Here is a 22,450-nt window from a genome sequence, read left to right as displayed (position 1 = left end):
CTTTCTTTTTTCCTTTGGTTGTCGGAAAACTATATTTTAATATAGTTTTTTAAGGGGCGCCTGGGTGGCTCAGTCGTTAAGCGTCTGCCTTCGGCTCAGGTCATGATCCCGGGGTCCTGGGATCGAGCCCTGCATCGGGCTCCTGGCTCAGCGAGGAGTCTGCTTCTCCCTCTCCCTCTGCCTCTCTCCCTGCTCATGCTTTCTCTCTCTGTCTCTCTGTATCTCTGTGTCTCAAATGAATAAATAAAATCTTAAAAAAATATATATATATAGTTTTTTAATATAGTTCCTTTTATTTCAACGTTATTGGTATTTTTTGTTCAGAAATGGCTATTTATAAAGGTATTTTTGCTTGTAATGGTACAATAATCTGGGATTTCTTTATGACATCCTGATACAAATAATGAATAGGCTGGCAGATTTCAGGTGAAACTAACTCAGTAATATGTAAGTTTTCTTTTTGATATATCTTACTGAGTTATATTTAAGTTTTAATTATTTGCAACAAAATATTTTAATTAGTGAAACTGACTTATTTTCTTTTTGGAGTTTCAGATTTTTGTCTAAAGGTTTTGAAAGTTTCATAACATTAAAATACTCAATGTTAAATTTTAATAGTTTGAGGCTGCAACATCTAGTATAATAGCTACTGTATTCTGAAATACAGAAGCCCCATGTAGTTGACTTCAACAAAACAAATTAAAACATTAAATTCCTGAGTCCCACTAGCCACTTTTAATTGCTCAACTGCTACAATATTTTATGGCACACACACCCAAAACAGAAAAATCTCTTCCTTAGCTTTAAAATTCTAAGGTTGTTTTTCCATTCCTATTGTTAAGTGCTATTGAAGTTATAAAGACCCATATCACATTCTTGAAGAAGTAAGAAAATATTCCCAAACCAAACCTTTCACCACCTATCTGAAACAAGAAGTAATCATCATACAAATGAACCTGATTTATTATGCAACAGTAAAGAAACAAGTCCTTTAATCTACTGGCTACAGTGATCTTTATTTATTTATTTTTAAAGACTTTATTTATTTGACACAGAGAGAGAGAGAGAGAGAGCACAAGCAGAGGGAGCTGCAGGCAGAGGGAGAAGCAGGCTCCCTGCTGAGCAAGGAGCCTGACATGGGACTTGATCCCAGGAGCCTGGGATCATGACCTGGGCCAAAGGCAAACGCTAAACGGACTGAGTCACCCAGACGTCCCTACAAAGTGATCTTTAAACAGTAATTTGTAAATCCCCTCAAAACGAAAACTTTTACGCAAAAAGTACCCCTCAAGAAGGGCAATGGCGGGTCTGTCATTAAGTTTTAAATTCCTTTTTGTTCCCTTGCATAATATTGTGACATCCGAAGGCAAATCTGACCTCTGGTTTTATTATAAAAGATAGAATTACAGGAAAAAAAAAAGCCTGTATTCTAGTGACTTCATCTTTTCAAACCAAGGAAAGTTAAAACCCAAAAGAACTTACATAGCAAGCTTATTTTTAAATTCTCTTTTACTAAATTCTGATGTACTGCCATCAAATAAGCCAATTTTGAAAAATTAGAAGAACAACTGCAGAGAAAACCTATATTCCTTTTTTTTTTTTTAAGATATTATTTATTTGAGAGAGAGAATTAGAGAGAGAGAGCACAAGAGGGGATAGGGTCAGAAGGAGTAGTAGACTCCCTGCCGAGCAGGGAGCCGGAAGCGGGACTCGACCCCAGGACCCCAGGACTCCAGGATCATGACCTGAGCCGAAGGCAGTCACTTAACCAACTGAGCCACCCAGGCGCCCCAGAAAACCTATATCCTTTGTTGAAAGCAGATAAGTACTAGCTTATTAAGGAAGAGCCTTTCATGTTTTCAGACCACCTCTACTGAAAAAGTTCTTTTTAAACTTCAAAAATACTGTTTTTAAATAAACAAAACTCTTCCTGTTCTCTAATCTTTACAACACTGAAGATTTGTACCCAAATTGTTTATAAAGATAGTCTAAAGATCTTCCCTTTTACTTTTCTCTTTTGAGAGCGAGCGTGTGTACACACGTGTGAACAAGGCGGGGGGGGGGGGTGGCAGAGAGAGAGAACCTTAGGCAGGCTCCACATCCATCGCAGAGCCCAACATAGGGCTCAAACTCACGACCCTGAGATCATGACCTGAGCTGAAATCAAGAGTTCCATACTGAACCCAGTGAACCACCCAGGCGCTCCATTTTTTTTTTTTTTTTTTTTACTTTTTTCCCCTCCTTTTTAATATTTAATCATAATTTCCTTTGAAAATGATTCGGTATCAATTTAAGTCCAAAACTAAGAACTTTATTTTTATTAGTTTTAGTTAAAACTGGTATTTGTTACAGGTGTTTAAAATCTGAAATACAGGGGTGCCTGCATGGCACAGTCAGTTAAGCATCTGACTCTTGGTTTCAACCCAGGTTGTGATCTCAGGGTCTCAGGATTGAGCCCCATGTGGGGCTCATTTGCTTGAGTTTCTCCCTCTCCCTCTGCTCCTCCACTCCCTCCCCCCACCGCGAACTCTCTCTAAAATAAATCTTTTTTAAAAAAATCTGAAATACAAGTCTTTTTTCTAGACAAATTGATTCACATTTCATAATATGTCTTTGTTTGATATAGTGCCTTAAAATATTACCCTACCTAGTAGTTTAATTTTATATTTTTCATTTTATTTTATTTAGTTTTAATATTCCTTTCGTATTTTTGTATTCTCAGAAATTCGGTTACTATTGATAAGGATCAGAGTCGACAAGACTATGTCAGATGTCAAAAGTTATCTGTTCAGCATTTTAAAACTATTAATTCCAAATGTCTATGTAAGAAATCAGATAAAAGTTCCTAATTTTAATCATAGTTTCTTTTTGATACAATAATGTATACTACATACAATTACATTTTTACTGACTGGAGAGAGAAGTTGGGGTGGGAGGAAAGGAAATACTACTTAACACATAATAAAAGGGAACACTAGCCCTTGTGTGAACATCTTGAGGAGATTTTCATTTTTATAGAAATTCATTTTATCGGAATCTTCACAAATCAAATTCCAATTCTAGTTAATAAAATGAATTTCTATAAAAATGAAAATCTCCTTTAGGAGTAGGTTTGTGTCAAATCAAAATTACTCCTTTTGGTATTGCTTTCCCTCTTTTGAAACAGTGACCCATTTTATGTTGTTCTGTTTGGTCAATACGGGCTTCTTCTGGATGTCCTGTTTATGTGAGAAGTGAAGGGAACTGCTCTGCAGCAGAGTGTCCCTCTTGGGAGGTAAATGAAATAGCTCACACAAGCCACGAGTTACGTCTTCTTTGAGAAAGATGTTCTGTGGTTCTTTAGTCCTCCAACATGATCAGAGGGCAAATATTACAGATTTGGTGTAACCTTCCCCATTTTTGGAAGACATAAATCAAAATACAATCTTTCCAACAATACAACATATTGCCTACGCTGCACCAAACATTGAGTACTATGGAAGATATTATCTGATATATGGTTCCTGCAGTCCCCAAGGACATTTACAAATAACCTAACGTGCAGCAGGAAATTACAAGTATCCTAAGAACTATGAGTTTAGGAGAGATTACATCCAGCTACAATTGAAGCTGGGAGGAGGGAAGTGGGGGAGAGTTCAGTGGTAACTTCACGAAGGATATGCTAAGATAGGAAAGGGCAGGGACTCTTGGAAAGGGGAAGTAAGGACAAACTCTAAGCCTCAGAGCATGTTTCAACTTCTTTAGAGCAGAGAGCACGTGGAAAAGGAGCTTTAAAATTAGATAAAGTCAAAAGATTTTGACAACAAGCATAACAATAATCAAATAGGTTAAAACTAATGCACCAATATTTTACCTCTGAAGCAAATCACTGAGTCTAACCATAAGAAACTTACGTGCAAGGAAACTTGATGAACTGAAGTGAAATTACTGAAGCATACTAGAAAATAACACACACACACATTCATACAGAAAGAAGAAATCCTTTTTCGTTTTTTTCCTAATCATGCTGAGGTGTGAGGAAAATGTTAATTTAGACTACAGCTTTATCAGTTTGCAACTATCGCAGATTTCTTTTAAGGCATCAGTATAATCCTACAGGGTGATTCCCTGGCATTTTGTTCTTAAACCTACAAATGATACAGTAATGTGACCAGCTGCAGTTCCCTTCCTGCATTTCAGAAGCTCTGAGTGTCCACACACTTGCAGCTCTGTATAACTTCACACAGAAGACTGGCAAATGGCCAAGAAGCCTCCGCCATGGTGTATATTCCCCAAAGTTCAAGATCTGCCATTTAATTACAATTCAGCCATGAAACCACATGTACTTTTGCATATTATACCAACATAAAACAAATCAAATTCCAATTCTAGTTAATAAAGGTACTCCTCCAAAATGCAGAAAGTATAAAGTATATTCTTATAAATGAAGACACTGAAGTACGTAACCTATATTTTTAAAGAGACCTATTCTACTTCATTAAGATAATTTTTAAAATTTCCTCAAAGAGTTACTGTTTCCTCATAATCTCACCAATTGCAAGAAAACCCACTGCAAACTTGTTATAGCAGAGATTTAACTGTATTTCCAAACTTCCCCATTTAGCATTTCATGCACACTGCTAACTGAAAATCAAGAAGAATGAATGTTTTCAACATCTGGTACATACAGGTTGACATGACTTACAACAATGATTGTGAAATTATACCTAAAGAGTGATCTTAAATTCTGCTCTCTAAAAGTAAGTCTTAAAGAAACATATGGTTCTGTCAATTAGGTAGCTCTGTCATTCTAGTATGTAAGTTTCCTGAGGGAAAAAGGGAAAAACTAATGAGAACACTCTAACAGCCTGGCTAATGCTCACCTTTCATAGGAAGGAGCATTTTATAAGAGCAAATGCCAATAAACTGAGCACTAGCCTGGGTGTGAAAATCTTGGGAAGATTTTCATTTTTATTGAAATCGTTATCTACCTCTAGCTTCTCTCTTCCAGGTCTGGACATCTTCCATGGAAAGAGTAGTGGTCTGAATGACTAAACCTTAAGATAGTTCATTTAATAGCCACAAATTAATAATGTTAAACCGTTAAAAATTGTAAAGATAGGAAGCCACTCTTTCTTCCTTTTGATGGACATTTTTCTACAATACAATAATCAACTAAGAATAATTAGAAAAGATTAGCACGAAACTCCAGTAGAGTGTAAATCAAAAGTGATTAAATTTAGACTTTAAATCCTCATTCCTGTCCTGTACTGCTTTCGTGTGACATTTAAGGGCTGGATGGCCAAAAAAGATCTCCAAAGGGATCTTTCAAATGGCTTTTTTTCCCTTCAATCTCAAAAAACTTTTGAGAGTAAACTGATTAAAGAATTATTCATTATAATTTACTAGTCAAGGAAAAAAATTTGCTTCACACTGAAGTTAAAACTGCAAAAAACACTGACCTTCTGAGCATACCAAATGAATATGAATTATTTAACATTACTGTAACCTAAATAACCTATTTCTAAGTAGTCACAAAAATCGATACTTATTTCATTGTCATTTATATGAAACAGACATGCATATTATATTACAAAGAAAGAACAGGGACTCCAATCTCCTTTTAAAGGATGTGATACTTTAAAAAAAAAAAAAAAAAAGCCTGAAAGGCTACACATGAAATTCTTAACATTTATCTACAGAGGAGGAGACGAGAATGGATCTGTGCTGGGAGAGGGGTGATTGTCAAAACAGTTTTTAAACCAAGAAGTTACATTTTCAAGATTACATAACAAAATGTTAACTGGACAATTAAAACATGGGCTTGGGTTTTTGTTTTGTTTTGAACACGAGTGTTTATCTTATTATTCTTCAATTAAAAACAAAATAAGAAAAATAAAAAGAATTATAAAGAACAACCACAAAGAAATACTTTTCATTGCCCTGAAGCTTATCAGGATGGACACAGAACAGAGGGGTGGGAAAGAGAGGCCCAGAAGTTGAAGGGAACAATGCAGAGAAAATCTGAATGAATAAAGACAGGCATTCCTGATAGCTCCAATCCCCTATGCATCCTAACAAAACTGAAAGGAGGTAATGGCTGTAGCAACTGGTTTAGAGGTTGATGGGGGAGGGGAAAGAGTGAGGGAAATGAGGAAACACTTGCAGACACTGGGTAAGGAATATCATCTCCAGAAAATATTAATACTTACCAGTAGGTACTGTAGCTACTGCAATCCATACACACTGTATGCTGAGGTTTATCTTGCTTTTCTGATTTCTTATGATTAGTTAAGGGTACTTGTGCATCTTCATAATGTTTTTTTGCATGGCCATTCACATACCTTAAAACCAAATAAAATTTTATTTTAATCTAAATATTGCTTTGGAAGTTAAAATAGTAGATAATAAAATTAGATGATAATCAAATTAGAATGAGAAAGAATTCCTCCTTATAAGAGCATTCAATCCTAAAGAGCATTCAATTAGTTAGTGATTAAGCTTAGTGCTTAAAATATGCTTTTCTGCAATCAAACATGACAGTCAACTTTTAATTACACACAAGATTAGGGCCAGGCAAGGCTCATCTATGCCAATCAGTTTCAATATCACGGCTATTATCACTTATCAACTCCTTTGCTGATGCTTTTGCTATAGCTTTGTTCTTTTTTTTTTTTTTTTTAAGCTTTTCTCACACTGCTAACCAACTCAGGTTATTCTCAAAGGCAAGATTTGTAAACTAAATCACTCAACCACTTCCCACAGGGCCATAGACTGTGCTTGGACTGCTGTTTACGTAAAAGGCGAAAGTCAGATAGGGAAACAGGATAATCTTCTCTTTCTCATCAATATGGCTTCAGATATTTTATTCAAATGCCTAAATACTTAGCTCCACTCATATGTAAACACGTTTAGAAACAACACAAAGTACAAATCATCTTAAGCTTATATAAACTATTTCTTTAAACGGACAAAGATAATTAAAGGTTGACTATATTCATAACAATTTTCTAACACTTTCTATCAGATTTAATAAATCAGTGTATTACAGAAAGCAGAATGAAACTGAAATAATGCACATGGCGCACACACCCAAGTTCCTCTAAACCTCCACCTAAATACTGTACAATGTTGTAACTGGCCAGTACTATGAAGACCCTTATAAAACAAAACGTCCCAGTTCCTAGAAAGTAGTCAATTTACAGAAGGCAAGACCTTATTGAAAACTCAGTCAAAACAGATGTTGGTCAAATGGTACCAAAATAAACATACTCAGAGAGTTAAAGTAATGTTTTGTCATGAGGCGCCTTAATTATACCAGGAGCAACACTCACCTTGGGGAAAGTAGAACAATTGCGGTAGAGGGAGGACAACTTCAGGCCCAGCCTCTACCTTAGGAAAGCTGGAAGCATTAGGGGCACTACTAACCTCAACTTAGATTTTGATGTTTTTTTCCCATTTTTTCATTATAGTAAACATAACCAAAAATCGTGTGTATATGGGTCCTCTGTACACAAAAGTAAAATCAATTTAAGACTTTCTGCAGAAAACAGGCCTAGAATTACTGAAAAATCAGGATCCTTGGCAATCAACATCCAGGGTCACATGATAAAAGAAAATTAACCAATTAGCTCTGTAAAAAGAAGATCCAAATGCAAGCTACTCCCATTATCTGTTTAATCTACTTAATCATATTTCTCTGAAACTACGTTAAATTTCTAAATTTAAGACTGCTTACAATTGGAAACAGACTACCTGCAGAGTCTAGAAATTTTTCAATTTATTTTTCCAAAACCTACTTAGAGAACTATTTGTCCCTTGCTATTAAGAACATTAACCTCTCCAATTTTTGAGAGTTTGTCAGGTCTTTTTGTTGGCATATGACCTTCAAGATTTAGGCCGTAGAGCACTATGAGACAACTGGAGAACAGAACTATATAAATTTTATTGCATTATAATTCTCACCTCTCAAAATCTAGGAGAGGAATCTGTCTCTTCAAGTGCAGAATTTAAGTGCTTCTACTTTTCTTCTTTTTTTTTTTTTTAAATGTTATCTGTACAAAGTATTTTCAGGTTCCCCAAATCCTAGAGATTTCAAAACCACAACAGCCACAATTAAGATATGCAGTTAACATTTTCCAAAGGTACTTTTAAGTGTACATGGAAAAAATACTCAATTCCATGGCTCAAAACGTGAAAAATCAAAAGTTAACTGAACACAGATGCTCTCTTCATGCAATGAGGGTTTAAAAATAACAATGGGGAAATAGTCCTAATAAATACAATGTAGATTTCACCCCGTGTGACAGTATGATTTCCCATTCCATTGCTGCTAAGCTATACTTCTAAGTAAATTCAAAGTGGATTTTCTAAGTTAAAAGAGCAATAAAAATAAATGTGCTGTCAAGCTAAAAGAATGCAAAGGCTGATATTTATTTGAGTTTGAGTTCGAAGAAAAAAGTTACTAAAGTATTTAAGTAACATCATTTTGAAGCCAAGAAAGGGGAAGAAATGCTCAGGCTTGAACAAAATTTGGGGGGTAGGGGGTGTTAAGTCCCTGGAAAACAAAAATATCTTAATGGAACAATGAAACATTTGGTACATTTTCGACAGCAATTAATAATGAACTCCACAACGAGACCCTTTTCAAGGGAATTCCTTTATAAACATTTTGTTGTTTTGTTTTCATAAGAATGATGTGATATCTGGAATTTGATTCAAAAATCAGTAAAGCTGGGAATAGTGTAGATAATAGGTGAAACAAGTTTGGCAATGTATTGATCACTGTTGAAGCTGGGTGATGAAAATAATGGGGTTCAATTATATTACCTCTATACTTTTGTATATGCTTAAATTTACCCTATTAAAAGGTTTAACAAACAACCATTAAGGTAAACTTTTATTTAAAGAATTCAAAGTTCTCTCATTTCATCTTTTCAATCAACTATTACTAGATTATCTGATCATCAAATTAATTCTTCTGAGTACCAATATAAATAAAGGGTTTCCCCCCCTAGCTTTTCCCCAGTTGTATCACTGAGCAAACAGACTCTACTGGGAAAGGGAAGACTTACAGAGAATTACATACAATGATTAAGCAATGGTGCTAATAAATCCAAGTCACTAAAACCTTGACATAAAGCCCAAAGGCAAATTGAAAAAAGCAAGTAGCGTAGTGAAATAATAAGTATGTTACCTACCTTCCACAGTGGACACTTGAACAAGTCAAACAGACCCAGGGGCTTTTGTTGGAGCGGCACACTAATAAAAAGAAAAATACACAATATACCAATTGTATCATGTTACTTCCCAGTTTCTCCCCTAATCTGTAATAGCATATCCTGTGATTAAGTTATAAATTCCATGGCTGCTTAGGGGTACTGAAATCACAGATTTCTGCTTTGTGAGTGCATTTACACAGAAAGGCTGCCTAATTACAGTTATATTGAAAAGAACTGAAATGCATGTCCACAATGGCTGCTCATTTTAATTGTTGACTCAAATAGTTCAACCACAAGTTAAACATATATATGCTTTTTTTCCTTTATTATTTATTTCTTTTTGCCACAGTCTCCAACAAGCTAATGACAGTCTATTTTCTCTTAAAAACATTTTTTTAAGTCTAATTTTTTAATCACAAGTCTTTGCCAGGCAGATTACATACTACTATAAATGACAACTCTTTGTTTACCTAATGAGAGGCATAACCTAAAGATACAATTAGGAAGACTAAATCCAGTTCTTCCCAAATTAATGTCTTGGTTGCATAAAATATAATTCTAAATATGACAACTGCAGTTAATTCTTGCTGAGCATATAATCAAGACATTAATTATTTTAGTTTTAGTATTACAGGGATGAGGCAGGCAAGAAAAGAATGAAAACTTTAAAAACATTGATTATAATTTTGCTTGTGGTTTACTCATTCAACCTAAAAAAAAAAAAAAAAGCCCAACAAACATAACAATGATTTTCAAAAGGGAAGGGGCATAAAAATCACCTGGAAAGCTATTTCAAAATGCGTATGTTCTACTCAGGCAGAGATATCTACATTGGGGTCGGGACAGAGGACAAAGAACATGGGTGTTTTGAGAAAAGTAGCTTCCCAGGTGACTACCTAATACAACCCCCTGAGAACCACAAGTCCACATCCTAGGGGTATGGGAGGGGCACCACAGCACAACCACACACTCAGGAGTACAATAAATTCACCGCCTGGCATATAGTATGTGCTCAATAAATACTTGTTGAAAGGTCAAATCTCCTAGTTTAAGACACCAAGCTCTTCCAAGTTCTGGTCCCTACTGTACTGCTCTTGCCTTATACATCACAACAGGCCTTTCTCCCTATTAAGAAAAATTAACCAAAACTGGAAAAAAGATTCATCAAGAACTGTAAGCCCTTTCAATGTATAATGAAACATTGTTTAATAGGTCCTCCCAAAGATATTTTATTAATAATAGTTTGATCTGCTGTTTACTTCTGATTAGGACCCAAATTCTATGAAGTTACAGGTAAACTTATAGATTTTTATTTGGTAGAGATAGTATCTGTTCAGCATGCTCCAAAGGTAATGGTTTTACCACCCAGTAGGACAATAACTAATTTTATATTGAGTTTAGCAATTTATTTCAATGTTCTTTCTTTAATACCTGCATACACTCAATTCCTCAAATGCTTCTAGAATCAGCTTTACCATCCTGCTGGTTTCCTCATTAATGAGTTAAATAAATCTCTGACATGCGTTCATTCTGGGAGGGAAGAGGTGGGCAAGGAGGAATAGGAAAGCACAATGATACACTGCCCAAGGGATTCTGCTTGTCTGGCCAGCACAGGGCCCTAACTGTTTTTGAATATGAAAACTGCGTGGTAAAATTCCCTTCTGGCAAGCAAGGGTCCTACCTTTCCTTAGTGCATTCACACATTTACATTAACTGCCAGGGCCATCATGAAAGCATTTGAGTTTTTTACTCATTTGGGTCCAATTTTATTATATGTGCATGTAAGCTACATGACCGAAAGGCCAAGAATACCTGCCAAACTGCTAACAACAATTATTACAGGCAGGTACACGAAAAGACCATATTTGAGAGGAGACTGTTGGCTTTTTATTTGTACACCCCCGTACTTTTGTTTTGTATCAACAAGAATATGATGTTTTTACAGAGGAGCATAGGGGAAGGGAGGGAAAAATACAACAAGACAAAATCAGAGGGAGACAAAACCATAAGACACTCTTAATCACAGGAAACAAACTGAGGGTTGCGGGTGATGGGCATTAAGGAGGGCACGTGATGTAATGAGCACTGGGTGTAAGATTATGAATCACTGACCTCTACCTCTGAAACCAATAATACATTATATGTTAATTAATTGAATTGAATTGAATTAAATAAAAAAATTTTTAAAAGAATATGTTTTTATAGTTTGAAAAGAAAGTTCTATAAAGTATATTTTTTAAAGAAAAATAAATTAGAACACAGCTTACTTGAAATAGGTATTCATGGTTTGAGATATAATTTGGAGGACTGAAAAACTAAGAATATTACTGTTTTGTTCCTCCAGCAAATCTCTTTTTCTCTTAGTAAATACTAAGAAACACCATAACTCAATCTGGAAAAAAAAGCTGTTGAAGTTTAATATTAACCTGAAATAAATAATTATGTTACAATAGTAAGTTTAGGCCCAAGTTTTTGACATCTAGAGTTTGTTTTCATTTTAATTATGGAAGATTTTTTTCCTCCTTTAAATGAGAAAAAGAAAATCTAGAGCAAAATCACTGTTACTTTGGTGTGTTTTCTATCAAGCGTTCCTTTGTTCCCCCTTATAGTTGTAAATATACACACAGCACATACAATTTCATGATCTAACTTCTCCACTGTCAATATATTATTTTTTAAAAGACTGTATTTATTTGAGAGAGAGAAAGAGAGCGCAAGCACTAGTGGGGGGCAGAGAGAGAGGGAGAAGCAGACTCCCCACTGAGCAGAGAGCCCAATGTGGCTAGATGCAGGGCTCAATCCCAAGATCCCAAGATCATGACCTGAGCCGAAGGCAGATGCTTTAATCGACTGAGCCACCCAGGCGTCCCTCCACTGTCAGTATATTAAATGCATTTCTGCATGCTATTGAATTTAGAACAGTGTACTCTGTATCTAGTCTTATAATATCTCAATTACCTCAAAAAGTTTTATTAATTTTTTAATTTCTCAATTTCAAATTTTAAAATGGCACCCTGAGGCTGAGGGGAGAAAAAATTGGGGAATAACTGCTTGATAGGTACAGGGTTTATTTTGGGATGATGAAAGTGTCTTACAACTAGATAGAGGTGGTGGTTATAGATATACTAAATGCCACTGAATTGTCCACTTTAAAATGGTTAATTTTATGTTATGTGAACTGTACCTCAATAAAATAAGTAAATAAACAGGTACTTTAGACAGGGATGAGGAGAGAGAGTAAAAGGAAAAAGTACTGACTTTTTTTTTTAATTTTTTTATTGTTATGTTAAAAAAGTACTGACTTTTAAAAACATTGCAAACAAGTGACTGTGCCTCTTAGTAAATCTCAAAAGAGTTCCCTTTCTGAGTTAAGAAACCGAACATCTTCTATCATGAATATTTATAGTAAGAAAGTTAAAAATATGTGATAGGACAGCTGGTCTTGACTATTTAAATGATAGTACCTTCTGAGGGCTTAATACTTTAACACCAGAAAGACATCTGAAAGCTAAAAAGCTACAGAGAATAGGGTATGATGAGGCATTCTGAAGCCATTTATTGTACAGCATTGGGGAATATACCTTATCCAAATAAGAACCTTTCATGTACCCCAAACAATTATAAAATAGGATGAAAAATATTGGCTTTAAATTAAACTAATTCTCAATTATTGTTAAGATTAGAACAGGACATAACATGAATAAAAGAACACTACAAATAATCTTAAAATTATTTATTTTATCACCTAAGGGGTATTCTTTTATAAAAGGCAGGTGGGCGCCTGGGTGGCTCAGTCGTTAAGCGTCTGCCTTCGGCTCGGGTCATGATCCCAGGGTCCTGGGATCGAGTCCCACATCGGGCTCCCTGCTTGGCGGGAAGCCTGCTTCTCCCTCTCCCACTCCCCCTGCTTGTGTTCCCTCTCTCGCTGTGTCTCTCTCTGTCAAATAAATAAATAAAATCTTTAAAAAAAATAAAAAATAAATAAATAAATAAAAGGCAGGCTCAATTTATAGGCAGATGAGTTTCAAAAGTTTATCTGTAGGATGAACGTATTTCCCATGGAAATAGTATTAGAGGTTTCCAGGCTCTTCTATAAAACTCTACATGAACCGTAACATAACTGAAATAATGTACAGTTGACCCTGGAACAATGCACGGGCTAGGAGTCCCAACCCCCGCAGAGTTAAAAATCCACATATAACTTCTGACTCCCAAAAAACTTAACTACTAATAGCCTGTTGTTGACCAGAAGCCTTACTGATAACATAAACAGTCCATTAATACATATTTTGTATGTTATATGTATTATATACCTCATTCTTACAATACAGTAAGCTAGAGAAAGGAATGTATTAAGAAAATCTTAAGGAAGAGAAAATACATTTACAGTATTGCACTATATTAACTGAAAAAAAATCCACATATAAGTAGGCCCACATAGTTCAAACCTGTGTTGATTAAGGGTTAACTGTATATATATATTTAAAACAAAAACACACATAGTCAATAAAAATGTTTTTAAGCTATCCAGTGAAACATAAAAATATTAAGCTGAAGTAGTTTTTTTATTTTTTAAATTTTAAATGTTAGAACTTGACAGCAAGAGTTACGAAGATGGAAACCTAGAGAAGTTCAAAAAAGATAAATCCAGGGGCAACTGGGTGGCTCAGTCGTTAAGCATCTGCCTTTGGCTCAGGTCATGATCCCAGGGTCCTGGGATCGAGCCCTGCATCGGGCTCCCTGCTCAGCGGGAAGCCTGCTTCTCCATCTCACACTCCCCCTGCTTGTGTTCCCTCTCCCCCTCTCTCTCTGTTTAATAAATAAATACAATTTAAAAAAAAAAAAAAAAAGGTAAGTCTAAGACTTATTAGGGCTCTTTTTAGCACACCTAATTACACTTCAAGGTGACGTCACAGCAAGAAAGCTGGGCAGTGTATTTCTCACACTGTTACACTTGGCCACAACAGGATCATTGGATCTCATAAATGGAGTTCTGCCTTTTACTCAGAATATGTTGTCTAAGTTATTCTTTCTTCCAGCAATCTCTCCCATTTGCTGGGATTCTTCCAACCACAAACTCAGTGTCCCTTTTCTAAGCTTACACATCTCAGCCCAGACGTTGATACTAACTAGGCTCCTTCTACTCTCCTCCTTCAGCTATGGCCTCAGAACCTTCTTCTGGCCCTGTTCTCACCTCAGCCACAAGCTCTGCAATTTGGCAACAGGGCCTCTTTGGAGGAAGAGGAGTGTCTTGATCCTCTCCTGAACTAGAGCCATTTTCCAGAAAGTAGAGGCTGTAACACATAGGCTAGGCAAGGGAGAGAGGTGCAAGAGCACCAGCCTCTAAATCATGCTCATGCCATGTCTTCTTCCTAAAGTCTCCAAAGCTTTAACTCTCCTGGAAACCAGGAAGTTAGAATTGATAGGGCACAGAGGTAGAGGAAAAGCTTCCAAATGATCTACAGACCGAAGTGGTATGCTCCTTTATCAAGAGATAAAAACTAGGGAATTTGTGCTTAAAGGGGCCTATTTACACACAGATGTTTTTGGGTTGCATTCAAAAGACAAGGAGTTCATAAGACAAAATAGCATTTATACTTCCCACATAACCACTGGTCTTCAATACCCTTAGTATTCATTACATAGAACCTAACAATGTAGAGTACATTTGATATTTAAAGCCTATCAACAACTCTCTTGGAATTCTTTTTTTTTTTAATTAATTTATTTTTGAGAGGGAGAGAGAGAGAGAGAGAGAACGTGTGCAAGCAGGGGGAGGGGCAGAGGGAGAGAGAGAATCTCAAGCAGACTCCATGCTGAACACGGAGTCCCATGAGGGGTTTGATCTCATGACCCTGAGATCATGACCCAAGCCAAAACCAAGAGTCGGATGCTCAACCGACTGAGCCACCCAGGCACCCCTCTCTTGGAATTATAAATTTTTGTCTTTTATAAAACATCAAGCACCAGTGCTTATGACACAACTTAGTGTCTCTACACACATTATAGTTCAAGCACACAGCACTGACATGGCAAGCCACTTATAGCGCATCCATTATTCAATAGTTGCTTCAACTGGTAGCGAGGCTCTTTATCTTCTTAAGAATTCAGAAAGGTGAGGATCTGATGACCAAGATTCTAGTCTGGCTCTACCATTACTAGCTATAGAACTGAGAACATCACTACTATTCTGGGTCTATTTCTTCATTGTAAAATGAAGACTAGGGAATAAGCATATCCCCTCTAATCATAAGATTAGTCAAAGAATATAAGGGAAAAAATAAATGAAACAATAATGTCATCCTCCCCTATATATAAAAGTCTTCCAACTCCAACTCCACTCTCCACCTAACTTAAAGGCTTAACACAAGGATCAATTGCTAATGTAGTGTAATTTTCTAAACCAATGGTTTTCAGCTTTTTTTCCTGCCTCCAACCACTTGAAAGGCAAACACATTCCCACCACATTGCCCATTAGAAACAGCAACTCACTGCAGCTGCAGGGGTGGGAAGTGTGTGGAATCATTGAACAAAACTGTTACAGAAAAACATGCTGCTATGACAGTAAAACTCAGAACACCACTCCCCCAACACACACAAAATTTTTAAAGTGCAACACTCTAAAAATATTACCAAGCCATAAGAAAACATCCATAATATATGTTTTTTAAAAAAGCAAGTTCACTTTTATCTAGTTAATATTCATCTAAGACATATTACGTGCCAGGCACTATGGCAACCACTTTATGAATATTACTCATTTAATCCTCTAAAATCCAATAAGGAATATACTATTCTTTGGCCTGTTTTACAGATAAGGAAACTGAGGCAGAGATAAGTTATGTAACTTGCTAAGTTAGTGACAGAACTAGAAATCAAACTCTGTTTGAAGGCATGGACTGCTGTAAAGCAGTAAGTCCAGAAGGTTGTCATTTTTATTTTAAAAAGATTTTATACTATGTGTTTCTGTGTGTGTATTATATGCCTCTATATAAAATTTTTAAAGTCTGGAAGGATATGTGGTAACTGTTAATGGTTATGTAAAAGGAATGGGATGAGGGATTGGAGCCACATGGATCTACTTTCCACAACAGTGATTTTTTCAGAAAACGTTACTTCTTTTATAATAAAAATTTTAAATGGCTTAAGTTTAAAGATACTGGTATTATAAAGTTGTCCTAATGAAACAGACTTATTCTAAATTATTAACCATGAGTGGTAAGTGAAACCAAAATCCAAGATTGTAACTCTATGGGTTTGTAAAAGTATAATCAGTGAAAACAAAATTTTTGCAGCTGTTATTCAAAACACACGCACACACACACACACACTCCACAGAAATATCAATAGTAAAAGTGTTATTCCTCTTAAAACTAGAGAATAGGGCAGGATTATCATAAAAATTCTATGAGTATTCCAGTAAATATAAGTAGAACTATATTCTAGGACTAACCCAGCTAACCCACCAACTGATACATTTTTAGATATTTAAGAGCAGGCATATAATCTTCTTTATACCATAAATATTATTTGAACCATATGCTCACAAGCCTATTCCATGCTAAAAGTTCTGAAGTCTCTCCTATCTTCAACTTGAATCCTCTGAAATTACTGGGGGAAGGAGTTGGTAAAGTCACATAAAGAGAGCAGGAACTGGGCTATAATATAGTATAATATAGTCCAGAAAGGAAGAAACCCAGCTATCCTAAGCAACTGCCAAAGGTGCTAGAGCAGTCTGAATGCAGCCAAACTCATTGTCTGTCGCCACCCCCGCGACATCCTCCAGTGCTGCTCATTCTGGGAATGGGCATTGGGTTCCCAGGGAACAGGGAAATAGAGTTCTCTTAAAAAGCAACAGGAGGTGCTCAGGGCCAAAGGAGTGAGCTAATGCAGAGTTTGGGAGACTAAGCAGAGATCCAAATACTGGAAAAGGAGGAGACCAAGCATGAGTACCAAATGCAAAGTGGACAGAAGTGGCAGGTTGGGACTCAAGGCCAAGATCACAGAACCAAAAGCTCAGGGACAAGGCAGAGAAGGCAATTACCAAGCCAAGCTTATCTTGGTCATCTTTCCACTTTGCCCATGAGAACCTTTCCACCTTCCTCCTCCTGGCAGCTCTCTCCTGCCTCACTCCCATCCTTATTCAAGGCTTAATCTTAATCTCTCCTGAATCATTAAATAAGTAAATTGTTTTCTGGTAAAGTCACAATTCAGTATTTCTCATAATCATTCTCTCCTTTCTGTTTAACAGCCCTGTAACAGATTTAAGATAGCCACAAAGTCTTTGACACTACTCCCATCGAGAAGTAGATCTGTATCCTCATTCTTTGAATTTGGCAGGCTCTCTAACTGCCCTGACCAACTGAATATGACAGAAGTGACTCCATATCCATTTGCAGGTCTAGGCCTTAAGAAATTGACAGCTTCCTCTTGCTATTACTTGGAATGCTTACTCTTGGAAAAGCCAGCCACCATCTAAGCATAAGCAGTCTGATCACCCAACATACTGTGAGAAACCCAAACCACATGGGGAGACCTTGGAGAATATGACACCATGGCGTGGGGGGTTGGGAAAGGGAAAGAGACTGTGGAGCACAGAAGCAGCAGAGATGTGACTTAAGAAGGCATCTTGGAAGATGTTCCAGCCCCAGGTACTCCAGCAGATGCAACACCAGCCAAGTTTCTCCTGAATTCTGATGCACAAAATCATAAGCAAAATAAAATGGTTGTTTTAAGCTACTAAGATGTAGGATAGTTTATTATGCAGCAGTAGATAATCAGAAGACCACTTATACAAAGAGGAGTATCAGTGATAAAGCATCCTTCATTCACACCTGCCAAACTCATTGAAATGACTGACACTGTTGTTTAACAGAAGTGAGGATGGGAACCTCCCAGAGGTTCTACCCTTAAGAATCAAAACTATACAAGGACTAGACGATCCCCTCTGCAACAGAGGTAGTAAGAGAGTAAAGACATGGTGGTCTATCATCAACTAAGCAGCCATCATCTTTGGGACTGGCTCTTTCTATATCCTCCCAATCTTTTAATAACTCAAATTCAGATGTACTGTTACAACCATAAGGCAACCTAATTCTTTCTTGAGCACTCCTGATGTTGCCCTATATTATAAAAACAACCTTCAAAATCTCAAAAACACTATTCCCATAGCAACCCCAAATTCTGAATAAAGATCCTTAAGAAAGTGTCATTGGCACCTGCAAGAATTCCTTTTCTCTTCTTTAAAGCTACAAAGCCTATCCTTCATTTCTTTGGCCTCTCTGGATTATGTTCTTTAATAAGCATTCTGACAAACCTCAGATTTTACTGAAGGTTTGATTTGAAAAACTGAATAGTTATGAATTGAGAACATCCTACTGCATTTCTGTTTCCAATACTGTCTTTGCTCTGAGTTCTGACATATTCGTGAGCCAGCCTGACCTGATCCCTATCTCACTCAGCAATGTCTGATCCCAGGCCTTTGTAGGTGGAATCAAAAGCCCACGTGCTAACCAGAATCCCAAGATTTCTGAGGAAGTGCTCACACTTTTCTCTTAAAGTTCTCACAAAATTGTTGCATAGCCAGCCCAGAAAGAGGAGGAGAGGGAAGGGCACAATGACCAGAACTCTATTCCACATCATCTCGGTTGAACTAAGCAAAGGCCTTAATCACGTGCCCTTGACTCTTGCCAAAAGAAATCTTCTTTCTTTAATATAAAAATGTACCAAATGACTAGGTTACCCTCAAACGAATGTAACTATTACTCTACAGACTCAAAATAAACATGTTAGAGGTCATGTGATATAATGAAGCAAGCATGGCAGGCTTCTGGACCAACAGTTTTACATTTGCCTTCTAGCTTTACCAGTTCTTTTATTCTATGACCTAAAGGAGCTGGTTCCAAAGCCAGCTTCCTCATCTCTAATACAGGACAAATACCACCTCTACCTCACATGGCTGTGGTAAAGACTTCATGAGATAAAAGATGTAACGTGCACAGCAAAGGGCCTAACAAACAGAAAGTACCAATGACTGTCAGTTCCTTTTCATTAAAAATATATTAAAAAGAATAAAATGGCTGGCAGCAGTTAATTCTGGTGGCTGCGATTATATGTAACAGTTAACGTATGTCCACATATACCATGACTACTAATTCTTAGAATTTTTTCTGAGTTTACACTCACTAAAAGGAACTGCCCCTGACAATTCCTTTTCATAAAAGATCTCATATACATAAGTCACATTGAAAAAAAACAGCAAAAATCTCTCAGAAACTCTTCCTATATCTGACCTAAAATTAAATTACATTCAAAACATCAAATGAATCAGATAAAATACTCAATTTTATTTATTTATTTATTTATTTATTTATGACAGAGAGAGAGAGACAGGATAGAGGGAACACAAGCAGGGGGAGTGGGAGAGGAAGAAGCAGGCTTCCCGCTGGGCAGAGAGCCCGATGTGGGGCTCGATCCCAGGACCCTGGGATCATGACCCAAGCCAAAGGCAGATGCTTAACAACTGAGCCACCCAGGCGCCCTGAATTTTAATAAGCTTATTTCAAAATCGATTTAACTACTACAATCACCTTAATGTCAGAATCATTAAACTTTATACATCTAATGTAAAATAAATATATTTAGAAAGCATTTCAGATGTTCCTTCTGAGAGATGTGCAAAGAGGTTTACACAACTTAATAAGATACTACTCAGATAAAATACTTAAGTACAGAGGCAACTTAAGTGTCAAAATCATACTGAAATATACTGAACTCAGAGGTATTCAGAACAGAGATTAAATCCTGGTTCACCAATCTCATCAAGCAAAATATACCTTGGGTACATACCCAATACAAAGTGCTAGGCCAAGTCATTTAAAAATATTTTTTAATTTATTGATTTTTATTGAATTATAGTTGACACACAATATTACATTAGTTTTAAGGTATACAACCGTGATTTGACAACTCTATACCTTATGCTATACTCACAAGTGTAGCTACCATCTGTCATCATACAACACTATTACAATACCACTGTGTGTTCCCTATGCTGTACCTTTCATTCCCATGACTTAAACATTCCATAACTAGAACCTGTACCTCCCACTCCTTTTCACCCATTTTGCCTGTCTCTCCACCCCTCCCCTCTGGCAACCACCAGTCTGTTCTCTGTTTATAGGTCTGTTTCTGCTTTGTTTTTTAGATTCCATATGAGTGAAATCATATGGTATTTGTCTTTCTCTGACTTATTTCCCTTAGCATTATACCCTCTAGGTCCATCATGTTGTTGCAACTGCCAAGATCTCATTCTTTTTTATGGCTGAGTAATATTCCATTATATATATATATATATATATATCTCCCACATCTTTTTTTTTTTTTAAGATTTTATTTATTTGACAGAGAGAGACACAGCGAGACAGGGAACACAAGCAGGGGGAGAGGGAGAGGGAGAAGCAGGCTTCCTGCCGAGCAGGGAGCCTGATGCCGGGCTCGATCCCAGGACCCTGGGATCATGACCTGAGCTGAAGGCAGATGCTTAATGACTGAGCCACCCAGGCGCCCCCCCACATCTTATTTTTTAAGATTTTATTTATTTATTTGAGAGAGAGAAAAGAGAAAGAACAAGCACTGGGGAGGGGCGGGGCAGGGGAGAAAGAGAGAGCAGCAGACTCCCTGCTGAGCAGGAAGCCTGATGCTGGGCTCAATCCCAGGACCCTGAGATCATGACCTGACCCGAAGGCAGATGCTTAACTGACTGAGCCACCCAGGCACCCCTCTCCCACATCTTCTTTATCCATTCATCTATCAGTCAACACTTGAGTTCCTTCCTTATCTTGGCTATTATAAATAACACTGCAAGAAACATAGGGATGTATATATCTTTTTTGAATTAGAGTTTTCATTTTCTTTGGATAAACGAAAATATTTTTAAATTTCTAATTCTTGTTTTAGCAAAGAAGAAAACAGGAATGATTCCAAATCACACCAGATTAAATATATGGTGATCAGCTTATTTTGATGAACCTGTAGGTCGAAATTCAATTCTTCCTCATCCACCTTACTACCAGATGCTCTTTAAGAAGCAATGTCCTTGGCCCTTGGAGGCTAATTTTCAGACTGTGCTCTAGCTTACTTTTCCAACCTTTTCCATGTCAGGACATGCACGGAAAATGGTAACATCTGTATGGCACATGCAAATAAATTCAAAAGGCTTCTCAGGACCATATAAGTGGGATCCCCTTGGAGGCTACAGCCATCCTTAGGCTGGGGGAATCATTATCTCAACACATGTATAATTCATTCATGGTCCCTCTGATGGGAAGCTGTGCTAACCAATCTTTTACATGGTTATCTACCAATGTAGGAGGAGGTCTCCCTTCTGCTGCAATGCCCGCTTATTGGAACAACAGACTGGAAGTTCTCAACCACCTGAGAGAGCCAGCAGCATTATCTGGGAATCCAAGACACCATTCCTCTGAAGATTTCAAGTTTATAGTATTGACTAATGCTCTAATACCTATCAGAGAAAACAGATGCCCATATCCCCATTTCTACCCTATGTATAACTCTCTTAACCTACTGTAATTCTGTGACCCCAGGGAGCAGCCAGTCAGCAGCACAACATGAAGGAACCTAACATGAATTAAATTAAAAGTAAGAGAGAAGTCCCAGAAAACAGTTCAGTCTGAGTACTCAGATGGTAAAATAGCATTGATTAGTATGTATAAGGAGCAATCAACTGCTTAAAATGAAAATGGACCCAGACCATATCTGATTAGCTACTATGTACTGACTAAAAATGCTTTCAAGGCCACTTCAGCTCTCTGATTTCAAGGTTTCCCAGGCAGAAAAATAAATACAATAAACTATTTCCCTTCAACTGCCTTAAGTACATTTGTAAGACCACAGCAGATAGGAAGACAGAAACAGGCAGGCAAATAGGTTGAAGTATTACTACAAAATCACTTACACATTACTGCTCACACAACTAAAAAGTTAAAACTTTCAATCTTCCCTGTAGATACTCTTAATACAAAAATACATTTGTACAAGACTATTAGTTGCAGCATTATTTGTAACTGTAAAATACTGAAAACAACCTAAATATAGAAGCAAAAACATAGGAGAATGGTTAAATTCACTGTGACACATCCACAAATGGAGTACTATGAAGCTGTTAAAAAAAATAATAATAAGGAAAATTTCTACAAACATAGAGTGACATACAGGATATACTGATAAAT

General features: G+C 36.8%; 1 protein-coding gene across 3 annotated transcripts in view; it reads right to left on the bottom strand.

The window, feature by feature from the left end:
• Positions 1-22,450, bottom strand: part of USP3 (ubiquitin specific peptidase 3) — a 107,930-nt gene that overhangs the window by 67,292 nt on the left and 18,188 nt on the right. For 2 of the 3 annotated variants that reach the window (XM_032417030.1, XM_032417028.1), the window contains exons 2-3: positions 9,180-9,240; positions 6,192-6,323 (exon numbers count right to left, since the gene is read on the bottom strand). In XM_032417030.1, the coding sequence (XP_032272921.1) occupies positions 6,192-6,323; positions 9,180-9,240 (193 nt within the window). Of the gene's footprint in view, positions 1-6,191; positions 6,324-7,944; positions 8,065-9,179; positions 9,241-22,450 lie in introns of all 3 variants that reach the window. The other variant, XM_032417031.1, reaches the window with a different exon arrangement.

The sequence above is a fragment of the Phoca vitulina genome, unplaced genomic scaffold (genome assembly GCF_004348235.1).
Source record: "Phoca vitulina isolate PV1807 unplaced genomic scaffold, GSC_HSeal_1.0 scaffold20, whole genome shotgun sequence".
In the NCBI taxonomy this organism is placed as follows: domain Eukaryota; kingdom Metazoa; phylum Chordata; class Mammalia; order Carnivora; family Phocidae; genus Phoca; species Phoca vitulina.
Note: the sequence above shows the minus strand (reverse complement) of the source record. Positions and strands in the feature narration are given on the sequence as shown.